The 19,017-nt window shown below is 43.3% G+C and overlaps 1 protein-coding gene across 1 annotated transcript in view; it reads left to right on the forward strand.

The window, feature by feature from the left end:
• LOC124039937 (pro-neuregulin-3, membrane-bound isoform-like) overlaps positions 1–18,673 on the forward strand; it is a 277,071-nt gene extending 258,398 nt beyond the window's left edge. The window contains exon 9 of the mRNA XM_046356508.1: positions 16,439–18,673. Within this exon, the coding sequence (XP_046212464.1) occupies positions 16,439–17,201 (763 nt within the window). The 3' untranslated portion in view covers positions 17,202–18,673. The remainder of the gene's footprint in view (positions 1–16,438) is intronic.
• Positions 18,674–19,017: the final 344 nt, after the last annotated feature.

Here is a 19,017-nt window from a genome sequence, read left to right on the forward strand (position 1 = left end):
GTCTACATTTTTTAAATGGGGCATGCTTATTTAAGATGGTGAGGAAAGCACTTTTAAAGAGCAACCAGACATCCTTTACTGATGGGATGTCAATATCCTTCCAGGATATCTGGGCCAGGTCGATTAAAAAGGCCTGCTAGCTGAAGTGTTTCAGGGGGCATTTGACAATGATGAGGGGTGGTCGTTTGACCGTGGACCCATTACGGACACAGGCAATGAGGCAGTGATCGCTGAGATCCTGGTTGAAGACAGCAGAGGTGTATTTAGAGGGCAGGTTTATCAGGAAGATATCTATTAGGGTGCCCATGTTTATGGATTTGGAGTTGTACCTGGTAGTTTCCTTGATAATTTGTTTGAGATTGAGGGCATTTAGCTTAGATTGTAGAACGGCCGGGGTGTTAAAACCTCTCTGGGATATGTGGGATGCTAGTGTCCCACCTGGCCAAAAGCCAGGGAAAATGCACAGCATCAAATTCAAATAAATTACTATAAAAATCTAACTTTCATTAAATCACACATTCAAGATAGCAGATTTAAAGATACACTTGTGGTGAATCCAGCCAACATTCAGATTTAAGGCTTTTCGGCGATGCTATTATCTGAGGATAGCACCTCCATAAAACAAAGAGAGAAAAGGATATTTCTGTTATGCAGGTGAATGAGGACCCAAAAGCAACTTGGCGAAAACAGAGTCTTTAATCCAGTAAAGTAAATCTACAATCATAAAGCATAATTCCACTCGTAATGACGAGAACAGACTGGAGACTCGATCATGAACTGCAGGTTGCCTCGGGAAGGCACTTGAACGTAGCAGACTCAGACACCTGCTCACCACGCAGCATCTGAGGGAAACACGACACGACAGGGCGATACACAGACACAGCACGGTGAACAATAGACAAGGATCCGACAGGGCAGAAACGGAAAACAAGGGGAGAAATAGGGACTCTAATCAGGGGGAAAGATAGGGAACAGGTGTGGGAAGACTAAATGATTGATTAGGGGAATAGGAACAGCTGGGAGCAGGAACGGAGCGATAGAGAGAAGAGAGAGAGGGAGGAAGAGAGAAAGAGGGGAACGAACCTAAAAAGACCAGCAGGGGGAAAACGAACAGAGGGAAAAGCAAAATGACAAGACAAAATAAGACAAAACATGACAGTACCCCCCCACTCACCGAGCGCCTCCTGGCGCTCTCGAGGAGGAACACTGGCGGCAACGGAGGAAATCATAGATCATAAACGGTCCAGCACGTCCCGAGAAAGAACCCAACTCCTCTCCTCAGGACCGTAACGAAAAACGATAAAAAGGGAAACTAGGGTACTACTCTAAAAAAAAAAAAAAAAAAAAATGAGACACGGGTAGAGAACTGAAAGCTTTAGAGCAAACAGGACCAAACAGGCCAGGAGAGTAACAACTAGGGACAGACTGAGACACAGCAAGGGCAGGAACAAGAACAGGAGAGATGCGATGGCAGGGAACAGACTGAGACCCAGCAAGACCAGGAGCAGAAGCAGAAAAAAATTACCAGACTTCTTCTGCGCGCAGTCTGAACACGCAGCCACGAAACGGCGCGTGTCACGCTCCTGAGTAGGCCACCAAAACCGCTGGCGAATAGAAGCAAGCGTACCCCGAACGCCGGGATGGCCAGCTAACTTGGCAGAGTGAGCCCACTGAAGAACAGCCAGACGAGTAGAAACAGGAACGAAAAGAAGGTTACTAGGACAAGCGCGCGGCGACGCAGTGTGCGTGAGTGCTTGCTTAACCTGTCTCTCAATTCCCCAGACAGTCAACCCGACAACACGCCCAACAGGAAGGATCCCCTCGGGATCGGTAGAAGCCACAGAAGAACTAAAGAGACGGGATAAAGCATGAGGCTTGGTGTTCTTAGTACCCGGGCAATAAGAAATAACGAACTCGAAACGAGCGAAAAACAACGCCCAACGAGCATGACGCGCATTCAGTCGTTTGGCATAACGGATGTACTCAAGGTTCTTTTGGTCAGTCCAAACGACAAAAGGAACGGTCGCCCCCTCCAACCACTGTCGCCATTTGCCTAGGGCTAAACGGATGGCGAGCAGTTCGCGGTTAGCCACATCATAGTTACGTTCCGACGGTGACAGGCGATGAGAAAAATACGCACAAGGGTGGACCCCATCGTCAGTATCGGAGCGCTGGGACAGAATGGCTCCCACGCCCAGCCCCGACGCGTCAACCTCAACAATAAACTGTTTAGTGACGTCAGGTGCAACAAGGATAGAAGCGGATGCAAAACGCTTCTTGAAGAGATCAGAACAACAATCATACGACCGGTGAGGAGGAAGGGAGTTGGTTCTGGACCGACTGAAGACCGTGCGCAGACCATGATATTCCTCCGGCACTCCTGTCAAATCACCAGGTTCCTCCTGAGAAGAGGGGACAGAACAAACAGGAGAAATAGCAGACATTAAACACGTCACATGACTAGAAACGTTCCAGGAAAGGATAGAATTACTAGACCAATCAAAAGAAGGATTATGACACACTAGCCAGGGATGACCCAAAACAACAGGTGTAAAAGGTGAACAAAAAATCAAAAAAGAAATGGTCTCACTATGGTTACCAGATACAGTGAGGGTTAAAGGTAGTGTTTCATATAATATACTGGGGAGAGGACTACCATCCAAGGCAAACATGACCGTGGGCTCCCCTAACTGTCTGAGAGGAATGTCATGTTCCCGCGCCCAGGCTTCGTCCATAAAACAGCCCTCTGCCCCAGAGTCTATTAATGCACTGCAGGAAGCTGCCGATCCGGTCCAGCGTAGATGGACCGGTAAGGTAGTACATGTACTTGACGGAGAGGACCGTCTAGTAGCGCTTATCAGTCGCCCTCCGCTTACTGATGAGCTCTGGCCTTTAACTGGACATGAAATGACAAAATGACCAGCGGAACCGCAATAGAGACAGAGGCGGTTGGTGATTCTCCGTTCCCTCTCCTTAGTCGAGATGCGAATACCCCCAGCTGCATGGGCTCAACACCTGAGTCAGTGGGGAAAGACGGTAGTGTCGGAGAGAGGGGAGACACAGTTAACGCGAGCTCTCTTCTATGAGCTCGGTGACGAAGATCTACCCGTCGTTCAATGCGAATAGCGAGTTCAATCAAAGAATCCACGCTGGATGGAACCTCCCGAGAGAGAATCTCATCCTTAACCTTAGCGTGGAGTCCCTCCAGAAAACGAGCGAGCAACGCCTGCTCGTTCCAGTTACTGGAGGCAGCAAGAGTGCGAAACTCTATAGAGTAATCCGTTATGGATCGATTACCTTGACATAGGGAAGACAGGGACCAGGAAGCTTCTTTCCCAAAAACTGAGCGATCAAAAACCCTTATCATCTCCTCTTTAAAGTTCAGATAATTGTTAGTACACTCAGCGCTTGCCTCCCAGATAGCTGTGCCCCACTGCCGAGCCCGACCAGTAAGGAGTGATATGACGTAGGCAATCCGAGCTCTCTCTCTTGAGTATGTGTTGGGTTGGAGAGAGAACACTATATCACACTGGGTGAGAAAGGAGCGGCACTCAGTGGGCTGCCCAGAATAACATGGTGGGTTATTAACCCTAGGTTCCGGAGGCTCGGAAGAACCGGAAGTAGCTGGTGACACGAGACGAAGACTCTGATACTGTCCTGAGAGGTCGGAGACCTGAGCGGCCAGGGTCTCAACGGCATGCCGAGCAGCAGACAATTCCTGCTCGTGTCTGCCGAGCATCGCTCCCTGGAACTCGAGAGTAGAGTAGAGAGAATCCATAGTCGCTGGGTCCATTCTTGGTCGGATCCTTCTGTTATGCAGGTGAATGAGGACCCAAAAGCAACTTGGCGAAAACAGAGTCTTTAATCCAGTAAAGTAAATCTACAATCATAAAGCATAATTCCACTCGTAATGACGAGAACAGACTGGAGACTCGATCATGAACTGCAGGTTGCCTCGGGAAGGCACTTGAACGTAGCAGACTCAGACACCTGCTCACCACGCAGCATCTGAGGGAAACACGACACGACAGGGCGATACACAGACACAGCACGGTGAACAATAGACAAGGATCCGACAGGGCAGAAACGGAAAACAAGGGGAGAAATAGGGACTCTAATCAGGGGGAAAGATAGGGAACAGGTGTGGGAAGACTAAATGATTGATTAGGGGAATAGGAACAGCTGGGAGCAGGAACGGAGCGATAGAGAGAAGAGAGAGAGGGAGGAAGAGAGAAAGAGGGGAACGAACCTAAAAAGACCAGCAGGGGGAAAACGAACAGAGGGAAAAGCAAAATGACAAGACAAAATAAGACAAAACATGACAATTTCAACCCTGCAGGCGCGACACGAAACGCAGACAAATATATGTAATTCATGCCTTACCTTTGACAAGCTTCTTTTGTCGGCACTCCTATATGTCCCATAAACATCACAAATGGTCCTTTTGTTCGATTAATTCTGTTGATATATATCCAAAATGTTCATTTATTTGGTGCGTTTGATCCAGAAAAACACTGGTTCCAACTTGCGCAACGTGACTACAAAATATCTCAAACGTTACCTGTAAACTTTGCCAAAACATTTCAAACTACTTTTGTAATACAACTTCAGGTATTTACTAACATAAATAATCAATAAAATTGAAGACTGGATGATCTGACTTCAGAGTGTTTTCTATCCAAATCTGCTAATAATATGCATATCTTATGTTCTGGGGATGAGTAGCAGGTAGTTAAATTTGGGCATGCATTTCATCCGGACGTGAAAATACTGCCCCCTGTCACTTAAGCATGTCCCAGTTTAGGTCACCTAACATTACGAACTCTGAAGATAGATGGGGGGAAATCAATTCACATATGGTGTCCAGGGCACAGCTGGGGGCTGAGGGGGTCTATAACAAGTGGCAACGGTGAGAGACTTATTTCTGGAAAGGTGGATTTTTAAAGTAGAAGCTCGAACTGTTTGTGTACAGACCTGGATAGAAAGACAGAACTCTGCAGGCTATCTCTGCAGTAGATTGCAACTCCACCCCCTTTGGCAGTTCTATCTTGCCTGAAAATGATTTAGTTGGGGATGGACATTTCAGAATTTTTTTGGTGGCCTTCCTAAGCCAGGATTCAGACACGGCTAGTACATTAGGGCTGGCGGGGTGTGCTAAAGAAGTGAATAAAACAAACTTAGGGAGGCGGCTTCTGATGTAAACATGCATGAAACCAAGGTTTTTACGGTTACAGAAGTCAACAAATGAGAGTGCCTGGGGAATAAGTGTAGTTCTGGGGGCTACAGGGCCTGGGTTAACCTCTACATCAGCAGAAGAACAGAGGAGGAGTAGGATAAGTGTACGGCTAAAGGATAAAATAACTGGTTGTCTAGTGCGTTGGGAACAGAGAATAAAACAAGCAGATTTCTGGGCATGGTAGAATAGATTCATGGCATAATGTACAGAAACGGGTATGGTAGGATGAGAGTACAGTGGAGGTAAACCTAGACATTGAATGACGATGAGATTGGTTGTGTCTCTGGAGGTACCAGTTAAGCCAGGTGAGGTCTCAGCATTTGTGAGGTGTGGGACAAAAGCGGTATCTAAGGAATGGTGAGCGGGGCTGGGGGCTCTACAGTGAAATAAGACAATAATTACTAACCGATACAGCAGTAGACAAAGCATATTAACATTAAGGAGAGGCATGTGTAGCCAAATGATCATAGGGTCCAATGAGCAACAATATGTGAGTCAGGGAACCGCTAGGTGAGCGGGAGACACGGCAATTCAGAAAGCTAGCTGGCCGGGGCTAGCAGATGGGTCTTTGGTGACTTCGCAACGGAAAAGCCTTTTGAAGCCACCTTGGACGATTAAGTCTGCAGACCAGTCGTGATGGATTGGCGGGGCTCCGTGTCGGCAATAAAGGGTCCAGGCCAATTGGCAAAAGAGGTTTTGTAGCCCAAGAATACCTATTCGGCTAGCCGGGAGATGGGCCTAGCTCGAGGCTAGCTCAAGGCTAACTGGTGCTTGCTTCTGGACAGGCGTTAGCCAGCAATGGCCACTCGGTTGCATCTAACTAGCTGCGATGATCCAGTGTAATGGTCCAGAACTTGAGGTAGGGATCCGGCGATGTGGTCGAGAAAAGCAGTCCAATATGCTCTGGGTTGATATCGCTAGGATTTGGATTTAAAACAATAGCCTACAAGCTGTGGTCAACTATTTTAGCACTGTTTCGTGCTGCTCTATGACAAGCATGGAGACTGGTCTTGATAAATCAATGAGTTTTTTTTTTAACTGAATCTCCTTTTGGGTATTGGTTAGACTACAATTAGGTTGTGGAAATGTTATGATCTTAGTACTGTAGCCTACTTCTGACCGTCACGTTGTACAGTGCCATATTTTCCGTTCCATCCTAACGGAAACCCTGAAGGTTTGGGTTTTTGATTTTCTTGGAATAGAAACACCATAATATTAATCTAATTAATTCAACTAAATTTCTTAAAATCAATCCCATATACTATGTTCTTACAAATAAAGGTTTTAAATTCTCTAGCACAGCCAATATTGAAGACTATCAAATGCTTTTCAAAGATGCCCTCTGGTGGTCGTACTAGAACTAACTAGCATTAATGGTAACAATGGCTGACAATTTGAAAAAATAACGTTGCCATAGAATTCTGCGGCAGCCCGCAAGGTGCTTCAGTATGATGCAACTTTTAAAGGAAGAAACACTGTAGCTACATGATGTAGCTATCGTAAACCCCTTTAACTTCATGGCGCACCCTACCGTCAACATCCGCTGATTTGCAGAGCGCCAAATAAAATAAAATTACTAAATATATTTAATTTTCATGAAATCACAAGTGCAATATAGCAAACACAGCTTAGCTTGTTGTCAATCCACCTGGCATGTCAGATTTCAAAAAGGCTTTACAGCAAAAGCTATCCAATCGTTTATGTTAGGACATCTCTCTCAGCAGACAAAACATTTCAAACAGCTAGCAGCAAAGTAGATAGGTCACGAAAGTCAGAAAAGCAATAAAACGAATCGCTTGACGATCTTCGGATGTTTGCACTCAAGAGACTCCCAGTTACACAATAAATGTTCCTTTTATTCGATAAAGACTCTTTTTATATCCAAAAACCTGCATTTGGTTGGCGCGGTTTGTTCAGAAATCCACAGGCTCGTGCAGGTCATGACAGGCAGATGAAAATTAGTAGTATCCTCAAAGTTCGTAGAAACATGTCAAACGTTTTTTATAATCAAAGCTCAAGTTGTTTTTACAATAAATAATCGATAATATTTCAACCGGACTTTGAGGAGAGAGAGAGAAAATGTCTGCTCCAAGCTGTTGCGCATGCAAAACTCTGCTGGCACCCAGCCATCCACTGACGCGATGTGATCGTTCTCGCTCATTTTTCAGAATAAAAGTCAGAAATTATCTCTAAAGACTGTTCACACCATGTGGAAGCCATAGGGAAAGGAATCTGGTTGATATCCCTTTAAATGGAGGGAAGGCATGCAATGGAACAGGGAGTTCTGTTGGCAGATTGGATTGTTTGACTGATCGATTGACTGCAACAACTTTTTCAAACAGGTTTTACATCTGTTTGATTTACGTGATTTACACCATGTTGGGTTATGTTTTCAGTTGTTGTTAAAGACTACTGGGAGTTCTGATAACCTTTTGTTGTTGTGTGGTAAAATAGTTAGAGATTTTGATTGTGTGATTGAGACTGGGTTTAAAATGCACTTTATGAACAGACAAATATTGCGTGATTAAGGTCACTTGATCTCATTTACCGTGTTGCACTCTTTTTAGGCACAAGTTACAGGACTTTTCTTGAGGAACCAGAGACCATTGTGCTGTGACATTATTATGTGTGTGATAATTTATTTTGGTAATACAACCACTGCAAAAGAACAGTTGTTTTTGAAGTTATTTCCATTGTTTTAATCCTTGTGTGGTGTTCGGGTCTGTGGGACCCGTTTACTAAAATGTTTACTAAAAGAAAAATTATACAAATTTAATATTTTCTTCAACCTGAGACTCATTGGCCTTGGCTCATTTTCTGTGAAGAACATGTAAAATAGAAGTGAGTGCACAATGTTCACTCCCTACACATTTATATTACATATGTCGTGTTCGTGTCCACTGGACCCGAGGGGAAAACAAGTGTGTGAATAGGTGAAAACAAGTAAAAATAGAGCAAAAGGGTTTGCTGTGTGCCTTCACTCTGTCTTCCTCCTCCCTGGGCCTGCTGTTACAACATAGCACCAATAACCTGTCTGTCTCCCTGCCTGTCTGCATGTCTCCTGCTTTTCTCAAACTCTACCTTTTTGTACTGTGTGAAACTACACAATGTCTTGTGGGAACCTGCACAGTGAGTTGGAAGAAGAGGATGAGGGTGACCCTCAGCCAGCCCCAGGACCAGCCCATCAGCAGCCAGCCCCAGGACCAGCCCATCAGCAACCAGCCCCAGGACCAGCACATCAGCAACCAACTCATCAGTAGCTTGCAGGGGTAGAAATATTGATGTAAACATTTTTGAAATTGAATGCTCTTCTTGCCCAAGAAATTAGCCATCCTGCATGGCTGCCAACGTGATGAGGATGCAACCAGGGCCGACGCGGATAGTAGTTACTCATGTGCAGGATATAAAGTCTTCTTTTGAACTGTTCATCACAGACACATCAAAAAATAATTCTGGTCTGCACTAAATTGAAGGGAAGGCATGTATTTTGAGAGATGCATACTTTGGAGTTCATATCCTTACTGGTGTTTTCCAGTAGGGAATCAACAAAATCCCTGTGGGTTGTTAGTAGTTACCAGAAACTGGCAGAGAACTTTTCTGTGCAACAATGTCTCTGGAAAACTTCCACATTATTTCCAGGATTATGCGCTTCGATAACTGTCAGCGGCAGAGAGACAAGCTAGCTGCAATCAGGTCAATGTGGGATATGTGGTTGGACCGCCTTCCCCTAAAACCCTGGGCCCAACGTTACTGTTGATGAGCGTCTTATGCCATTTAGAGGCTGCTGCCTCTTCAGGCAGTACATACTGTCTAAACCCGCTAAATATGGAATCAAGATCTGGGCTGCCTGTGGTGCTGGTTCATCATATGCGTGGAACTTGCAAGTGTATACGGAAGAACCAAGGGATGCGGGTTGTCCTGGACGTAACACAGGGACTTCGTGGCCACAACCTCACATGTAATCTCTTTCTTACTTTGCACAAGTTGGGACAGGAGTTCCTCATTTTTAATTTTAACTTTATTTAACCATGCAAGTCAGTTAAGAACATATTCTTATTTTCAATGAAGGCCTGGGAACAGTGGGTTAACTGCCTGTTCAGGGGCAGAACGACAGATTTGTACCTTGTCAGCTCGGGGGTTTGAACTCGCAACCTTCCGGTTACTAGTCCAACGCTCTAAACACTAGGCTACGCTGCCGCCTCATGAGGAAGCTAACGATTGTAGGAACAGTACGAAAAACAAGCCAGAGCTCCCCCTTCAGCTGTTGAATACACAGAACAGGCCTATCAATTCCTCTAAGTTTGTGTTCACGGCCGACACGTCCCAAAGAAATGCCAAAATGTGGTACTCATGAGTACGCTGCATAGGGATGGGACAATCTGTGGCCAGGAACATCAAAAACCAGAAATCATAATGGATTACTATGCCACAAATGGAGGGGTGGACAATTTAGACAAGCTGGTGACTAGATACAGCTGCAAAAGACAAATCCTACGCTCGCTACTTGTGATATTGTTCAACATCTTGGATATCTCGGCGTACAATGTGTTTGTAATCTGGATGGTGTTGAACACAGATTGGAACAGAGGGAAGCTCCAGAGCAGACAGCTCTTTCTTGAGAAGCTGGGCAAGGCATTGGTAAGACCTCAAATCCAGAGGAGGAAACGTATCCCAAGGACCCCAGCTTCTGCAACCAGTGTGAGGAGGATTCAGGAGGAGGATGCTAGTGCCCCATCTACCCGACCCACAGAAGCAACAGCGCCAATACAGGAAGTAAGTGTGAGTGATTTGTGAGTGATGTTGTTGCATGTGTGTGTGTCTGACTCTCCTACCTTGGCCTATATATTTGTTTATTTATTTATTTTACCCCCTTTTTCTCCCCAATTTCGTGGTATCCGGTTGTTAGTAGTTAATATCTTGTCTCATCGCTACAACTCCCGTACGGGCTCAGGAGAGATGAAGGTCGAAAGCCATGGAAACACCGTGCACCTGGCGACCTGGTCAGCGTGCACTGCACCCGGGCCTGACACAGAAGTCGCTAGTGTGTGATGAGACAAGGATATCCTGTGACTTGTAAAGTACAAACGGTTGTCAAACTCTTTTTAATCACATTATAATTAATATTCGTATTAAACAGGGTAGCATTCAGGAAGCTCAGCATATTCGTTCAATGGCTGTGAGTAGATCTCCTGGAGCATTGCACAAACACACGCCAACACATACAGCATACAGACTAGTATGCATGCACACAGATACTATGCACACATACAATATGCACGCTCACGCACAACACATACATTGTGCAGGTTTTGCATGCATTGACAAACACAGTATGCAGGCCATATGTAGAGTATGCACACATGTGCACAAACACACAAGTGGTATAAGAGTGCTTTTCTCTTCTCACCGACATGTAAAGATTGGGTTAGTTAGTTGACTAGTTGGAACATATTAACTTTTGATAACCCCTTTACAGATCCATCAGCAAAGAAAGTCTGTGCTGGCGCAGGGAAGTTGGACTGACCTATTTCTAGATTTAACAGCCATACAAAACTCTCCCTCCCTTGTTGCCATGGAGACACCCTCAGGTCTCTGTGAATAAGCAGTAAGAGATGGGGAGAGATGGGGAGAGGGAGAGAGAAAGCATCACTTAGAGCATCTGCTATATGGCTAAAATGTAAAGCAGAGAGGGCGAAGGAGTGAGGGAGACAGAGAGCATGAGGAAGGGAGAGAGACCATAAAGAGACAGCAAGAGAGAGAGAACAAAAGCGTGAATATTGGCATGAGAACCAGGCCCTGTTTTCAATTTTGACATCCCCAACAAGCATTGTCAGTTTCGTTAAACACTGTCAGAAACACATATTTTCCTGTCACAGATGAAGAATGGATTGAAGCCAAATGTGCCATGTCAGTTATTTTTAGATATGTTAAGATGTGCTAGATTTACCTCCAGTGCACACAGCCCCTGTAAAACAGAAGAATGGGGAAAGTAGTTCAATTATTTGTACTCATTTATGGACATTTATGGTCTCTGAAGTCAGACAATAAAAATGGCTCACTCCTCGAGGCTTTGTTGATTGGGTCTTTTTAGGTTTCACTAACAGCATTTGAGAATTAAGAAGACACATTTTAAAATTAGATCTCAATACTGTACCATATTTCCTTATTACCTTTACCATTCGGCCATTAGATTTGCCACCAATGCTCCTTATAGGACACATCACTGCACTCTATACTCTTCTGTAAACTGGTCATCTCTGTATATCTGTTGCAAGACCCATATGCTTATTTATAAAACCCTCTTAGGCTTCCCTCCCCCTATCTGAGATATCTACTGCAGCCCACATCCTCCACATTCAAAACCGTTCTGCTAGTCACATTCTATTAATGGTCCCCAAAGCACACACATCCCTGGGTCACTCCTCTTTTCAGTTCGCTGCAGCTAGCGACTGGATCGAGCTTTAACAAACACTCAAACGGGACAGTTTTATCTCAATCTCTTCATTCAAAGACTCAATCATGGACAATCCTACTGACAGTTGTGGCTGCTTTGTGTGATGCATTGTTGTCTCTATCTTCTTGCCCTTTGTGCTGTTGTCTGTACCCAATAATGTTTGTACCAAGTTTTATGCTGTAGCCATGTTGTGTTGCTACCATGCTGTGTTGTCATGTTGCGGCCTTGCTATGTTGTTGTCTTAGCTCTCTCTTTATGTAGTATTGTTTTGCCTCTCTTGATGTGATGTGAGTTCTGTCCTATATTTATATTGTATTTATTTTTAATCCCAGGCCCTGTCCCTGCAGGAGGCATTTGGCCTTTTGGTAGGCCGTCATTGTAAATAAGAATTTGTTAATAACTGCCTTGCCTAGTTAAATAAAGGTTAAATGAATAAAAATATTTTGTTGAAATCTGCAATTCGACTAGCTGAAATGAGGTTCCAAGCCATTGACAATTCCCGGTTAACCATAATGTCTATGGAAGTAGTGTCAGTTTTCAAAATATCAATAAGCCAACTCTGAGCCTTAACCAAAACAAAAAAAACATGACAATTTCTCTTGCCTCGGATCCACAACCAGTAGTAACCACACACTTAATTGAAGGTTATCTTAAAATGAAAAGACTAATGTAACATTCTCCACCACAATAACATTGTTGCCGAGGTTGACTTGCCAGGTAGCTACAGGATTTGAGAAACTCAGACGTTTTCTAATAACAGCTGAGCTAGCCTATGTGAAGTGCTAGTTTGCAATGACGATAGCTGACTGAAATGTAGTTGAAAACAGGTGGTCAAACGAGATACATGGGAGTATTTGACAGCACTAGTGCCACTTGCGTCATGACCGCAACACATTTTCTTACACAAAAAGACGGAAAACATGGAAAATGTTTATCACTCATAAGATGCTGCAACAAAGACGTCTCTGCATAAACAAATGAATGCTAGCTAGCTAATTTCTCCTCTTCGGTCCTACATTTATAATGAATTCAATTGAGTTTTTTTGGTTGTTGGTTTAGTTTTCCGTAAGTTCTTAGCAAGTAAGGTGTGCATGTTGTTAATGCTAGCTAATTTGTAACACCATCTAGACTCGACTCTGAAATTGGACTCTGAAATTATGTTTTGAGGTACATGGGCTACAGCCAGCTGCTTAGCTATTTTTACACCAGGGATGGGCAACTTTGACTTTTATGGGGGTGGGGGCCACAAACTTGAACTCATCATGAGGGGTCGCAGCGGGTCTGCGTTCCCACATATATACCTACATCCATAACCACACCTTTAGTCAGAGCCGGCCCTAGCCTATTGGGTTCCTAAACATCATTGTGTTGGGGGCCCAAATAATTTCATGCAATTCTACTTATTTTGCCATGGAGCGGAGAGAAACATTTTCAGTTTTACAGCTAATTTCCCACAATTCTGCACATGTTGCCATGCTGCATTTCCTCTTCCATACTTCACGGTTTGAACCACACATGCGGAGATCAATCGTTCACCTAATCTGCGTCTCACAAAGACACGTCGGTTGGAACCCAAAATCTAAAATTTGGATTCATCAGACCATAGGACAGATTTCCACCGGTCTATTGTCAAATGCTCGTGTTTCTTGTCCCAAGCAAGTCTCTTATTATTGGTAGCCTTTAGTAGTGGTTTCTTTGCAGCAATTCGACCATGAAGGCCTGATTCACGCAGTCTCCTCTGAACAGTTGATGTTGAGATGTGTCTGTGACTTGAACTCTGTGAAGCATTTGGGCTGCAATTTCTGAGCCTGGGACTCATACGATCTCTGAAGCAGAGGTAACTCTGGGTCTTCCTCTCCCGTGGTGGTCCTCATGAGATCCAATTTCATCATAGCGTTTAATGGTTTTTGTGACTGCACTTGAAGAAACTTTCAAAGTTCTTGAAATGTTCCTTATTCACTGACCTTCATGTCTGAAAGTAATGATAGACTGTCGTTTATCTTTGCTTATATGAGCTGTTCTTGCCATAATATCTTTTACCAAATAGGGCTATCTTCTGAATACCACTTCTACCTTGTCACAACACAACTGATTGGCTCAAACACATTAAGGAAAGAAATTCTGCAAATTAACAAGGCACACCAGTTAATTGAAATGCATTCCAGGTAACTACCTCATGAAGCTGTTGAGAGAATGCCAAGAATGTGCAAAGCTGTCATCAAGGCAAAGGGTGGCTACTTTGAAGATTTTCAAATATAAAATATATTTTGATTTGATGAACACTTTTTTGGTTACTACATGATTCCATATGTGTTATTTCATAGTTTTGATGTTTTCACTATTATTCTACAACATTGGTAAGAGTAAAAAATTAAGAACAACCCTGGAATGAGTAGGTGTGTCCAAACTTTTTGACTGGTACTGTATGACAATGATACATGCATTTACTTACCTTATCATTCTTCAACCCCAGGTTGTGTTCATTTCATGTTAATTAATTCTGTGTTCTCGGTCCAAAAGGACCGCCCCATTATAGCTATAAATACATGTATTTTCACCTAATGTTGCGTTAGATCTTTTTATCAACTTAAGTTCTTGTGGACATTACATGTTTTGAACTTCTATTTGCTATTTATGGCCTGTAGGCCTCATTAACATGAGCTCATACAACTCGTTTTTGAGTTAAAAAAAAGCATAATATATGGATTACTTTGACTATAACAAATACTCAGATGAAACATATTGTGCTATTTATCACAGACTACTTTGTGTCGTTGGCCCTGGGGTCATCCTCTTGGTGGGGATGAAGACCGGGACAAATTCCCATTCTTTGACTGGAATGTAGCAACAACCTCAGCAGGGCCCTCTTCCTCATCACTGGAATGTTCCACATCGGTTGTCTCTTGGTCTGGATCATATTCTGTGTTGTCTTCAACTTCTGACACTTCCTCCTCCAATGCATCTTCACTGTCAGTTGCCTGGCCTCTCTCCTCCTCACCAGTGTCATGATCAAAGATATGATCAAGAGCCTCACATACAGTATATCGTTTGGTCATTGTGCTGCCACATAATGAACTGTGAGCAAGGCCTCAAAATAGCTTCATATACCAGAGCTGCAAGAACAGGTATATATATTATTGAAACAATTCTGAGATTGTTTGTGAGAATGCCAACAGGTGTGGTTCCCGTAGGGGAAAGATTCTATTGAGGAAAGGCTGCCATGGAAGCCAAGAAGGGGAGTGAGGTTTGTGTGTGTGTGTGTGCTCAAACACACATGCACGTGGGGTCTGGGAGATGAAGTGTGTCATCCTGATAAATGGGCATGTGCCTGAACTCAATTTTATACACTAATTGTAGTCTCACCCATTCATTTCTAATGACCCATCATTTTTGACCGGGAACACCACAGGTGTACAAAAGCGAAATAACACTCCCAAAATGTTATGAAAATCATCTAAATGTATTTTGTGCGTTCAGATGCTGTGTGGACAAAGTCATGGAACCTTATGACAATCAGATTAAATAAACTACATTTTTCATAGAGAAATGAAAAATCGGTCCAATCGGTCCAATTTGACAGGAACACAACAGGAGGGTAAAGACGATACACTAATTTATGTTTTATTTAACTAGGCAAGTCAGTTAAGAACAAATTCTTATTTACAATGACAGCCTAGGAACAGTAGGTTAACTGCCTTGTCCGATCTAGCAACTTTCGGTGACTGGTCCAACGCTCGAACCACTAGGCTACCTGCCGCCCCTTTATCACTCAAAGTGTTATGAACGATTGCACCACAAATAGATGTCCAGGGTATTGATGCATCCTTCTCCTAATACAGCCTCTTCCAACACCAAGGGTAGGGGAAGGGTATCCATCTTTAAAAGTTTAGTTTTACTCTGATGTCAAATCAACTCATATTTTTGCTAGCTAGCTAGCTACCTTAGCTGTTGTGCTAGCTAACATGTTACTGAACCGTGACACTAGCATACTGTCATGCATATTGGTATTAAGACAGGAGCGTATTCACCTAAAAATATAATTGTTTAGGCAAATCATTAGTTAGCTAGCCGCCTATCACATTAATTCTGCAAAAATATGAAAGCTAAGCGCTACCCAGTCAGTCAGTGGCACTGACAGAATGAAAATGTCAGTGCTTCACTCTATCCCATAAAACATGACATTGCTAAGTAGGCATCATTTAGATAATAAAACGTTTAAGCTAATTAATAAGTTAGACCCTTATTGGACAACTTTGGTAGGTAGTTTCCAACAGATGTTTCTAATCCACCTGATTGGTCATCAACTGTTACTGGTCATGGAACTCATGTGTGAACTCATGGGAACCTGCTTCTGGTAAACTTTTGCCACAAGTGACAAAACATATTATTGTTTTCAAAAGTTTGCCGCAGATTCACCATTAGTGGCAAATGTTTGCACACTTCTGGCAACATTTTGTGGCACACTATTTAGTTTGCAGCAAATTTACAAACTTGAGGGAAGTTTGCAGCAACATATTCATTTCTGTAAGGGTGGATTATAAATAATCACACAAAGTTTATGCAATTTATCAGAGAATAAACATATTTTTTGGGGCTTGAATTGTATGGGATGGATTTCTATTCCTATATTCTCTCTTTCCTTTCCGCTTTTGTCGTGTGAAAATGAGAAATCATGCAATAATGGTTTGGGAGCAAAAGGTCATATATCCTCTCTTTTTTTCCCTTTTCTATTCTCTGCATCTCTTCAGGTTTGACACTGGGAGGGATGGTGGTGACGACCGCCAGTGCAGCAGATTCCAGAATATGCAAACCCTGTCTCGTTCAGCGTGGATGAAAGATTGGAGGGAGGTGCCCTACACCCGTCTGGACAGAGGACTAAAACCTGCTCCTCCCTCTCTCCACACACGATCGGTCCCCATCATCCCCTCTCTCCAGGGACACGGCCGTGAGGAGGGTCACATGGATGAGACCAGGCAGGGGGTCTCGCAGGGAGGGGGTCTCGCTAGGCCAGGTCACAAGCCCCAAGGACCTGCCAATGGCAGCAGTCACACCCCCCATCACTCAACCACCTCTTCCTCTGAGACTGTACTAGAATCTGAGGCCAGATCCAGTCGTGTGCGTCCCTGCGGCGTTAAGACTGTACTGGGGTTAGGGACAAGCCCTAGCCACGTGCACCATGGCTCCTCTGAAACTCCAGTAGGTCCAGGGGGCTCGTTCCAACACTCCGGGACAGCAGCATCCAGATCAGGTGTTCCCAGGTTGAACAGCAGGAACACTATTATTGTTGTGACCGTGCTGGAGTCCGAGGGAAAGAACATGCGGTATACACCCAGATTGCTATACAGCTGTCCCGGGAGCAGGGGTCCTCAGGCAGGAGGCCAAAGGGAGGCCCAGGGGCTCGGGGAACAATACGCCCCCCCACCCCTGATGGATGGAGGGGCAAACTGCTTCCTGACAGCAGTGGTGAGCAGAGGTGCTGGAATTGATTATGCCAAAACTTCTGCCAGCTGAGTGGACTAGATCTTGCCAACAGGTGTGGTGATATTGATGATTTGTCGCCACAGATGGTTTGTTTACATAGCAGGTTAGGATAATTCATGTTGGGACAGGGATGTGCAAATATGACAAAATACAATTTCAAAATACCATAAAGAACAACATATGAAAATAAACTACAAAATACATCTATTTTGAAATGTATTTAATTAAAATAAATGTATTTTGTATTTTAAAATACAGAAATACATTTGCAAGTTGCCGGACCGAACAGCAACAACATTCTCAGTAACGGTTACAGAAACATTTGACTTGCTATGACTGTGATACGCTGTTGTTTATCAACATGAGTTGAATGCACTGACTGTAAGTCACTCAGGATAAGAGTGTCTGCTAAATGACCAAAATATAAATGCATATGTGAAAATAAACATACCAAAGCACACTAGGTATTTACTATTGGCCTTGTTTCGGGGCGAAGCTCATTAGAGTAATACTCAGCATGCTTTTCAATTGTTCATTTGTACATATACAATTATATTTTGTTAATTTATCAGATGCTCTTAACATACCATATTGCCATCAGAATTTTGCTACCAACGCAGGGTGAAAGAGGGCCACAAAATTGTGAACCGCTATAAAAATAATTGTATAGAAAAAAGTATTTTGTCATTTGAAAATACAAATTATTGCTCTCAACAGTATCTTGTTAAAACATACATTGGAGTGCAGTTCAGCCCAGTGTAATACAAATTACACAAAATACACATTTCAAGTACATGTAACAGAAATACTGCCCATCTCTGGTTGCAGGTTAGGTGAATTAACATGGTAGGTTAGAATTAACACAGCAGGTTTGGTGAATTAATGTAGCATGTTAGGAGAATGGGGTTAAGGCTAGGAAAAGGTGTTAGGCATAGCTACAATGCTACAGTTGTCAACAACTGTTGTCCCTGACGTGGCCACTAGTTTGCGCTCTAGTCCTCCATCTGGCCACAATGGTAAAAACATAAACAATATCTGGTGACAAATCATCAGTAACATGACATCTGCAGGGAAAGATTCCGCCCACCTGCATCGACAACATGAGGGGAGTGGGACCACCTGCATAAAAAAATTGGACCAATCACAGATTGCCCCCGTTTTCTGTAAAAGAGCCACAGCAGCGTGGACTGCAGAGAGGAATTTATTGATACATTTAAGACCTTGAATTATTAAGAATACACACACAGTCTATGTGAATAATGTGAAACAATGCAGACGGGCATAAAGACTGGAGTGGGATATTGATTTAAAAGTGATTTAAAATAATATATACATGATCTATATGGCACTATCTAAACAACGCTTCTACTTAGAAACCAAAATAGTGTGTCATCGCTATGTTGTTTCTCTATTGTAAAGAAATCTAATTGTATATGTCATATATATAAAGTGAGGAGAACAAGTATTTGATACACTGCTGATTTTGCAGGTTTTCCTACTTACAAAGCATGTAGAAATCTGTAATTTTTATCATAGGAACACTTCAACTGTGAGAGACGGAATCCAAACCAAAAATCCAGAAAATCACATTGTATGATTTTTAAGTAATTCATTTGCATTTTATTGCATGACATAAGTATTTGATAACCTACCAACCAGTAAGAATTCCGGGTCTCACAGATCTGTTCGTTTTTCTTTAAGAAGCCCTCCTGTTCTCCATTCATTACCTGTATTAACTGCACCTGTTTGAACTCGTTACCTGTATAAAAGACACCTCTCCACGCACTCAAACAGACTCCAACCTCTCCACAATGGCCAAGACCAGGGAGCTGTGTAAGGACATCAG

This window comes from Oncorhynchus gorbuscha, linkage group LG07, assembly GCF_021184085.1.
Source record: "Oncorhynchus gorbuscha isolate QuinsamMale2020 ecotype Even-year linkage group LG07, OgorEven_v1.0, whole genome shotgun sequence".
Classification (NCBI taxonomy): domain Eukaryota; kingdom Metazoa; phylum Chordata; class Actinopteri; order Salmoniformes; family Salmonidae; genus Oncorhynchus; species Oncorhynchus gorbuscha.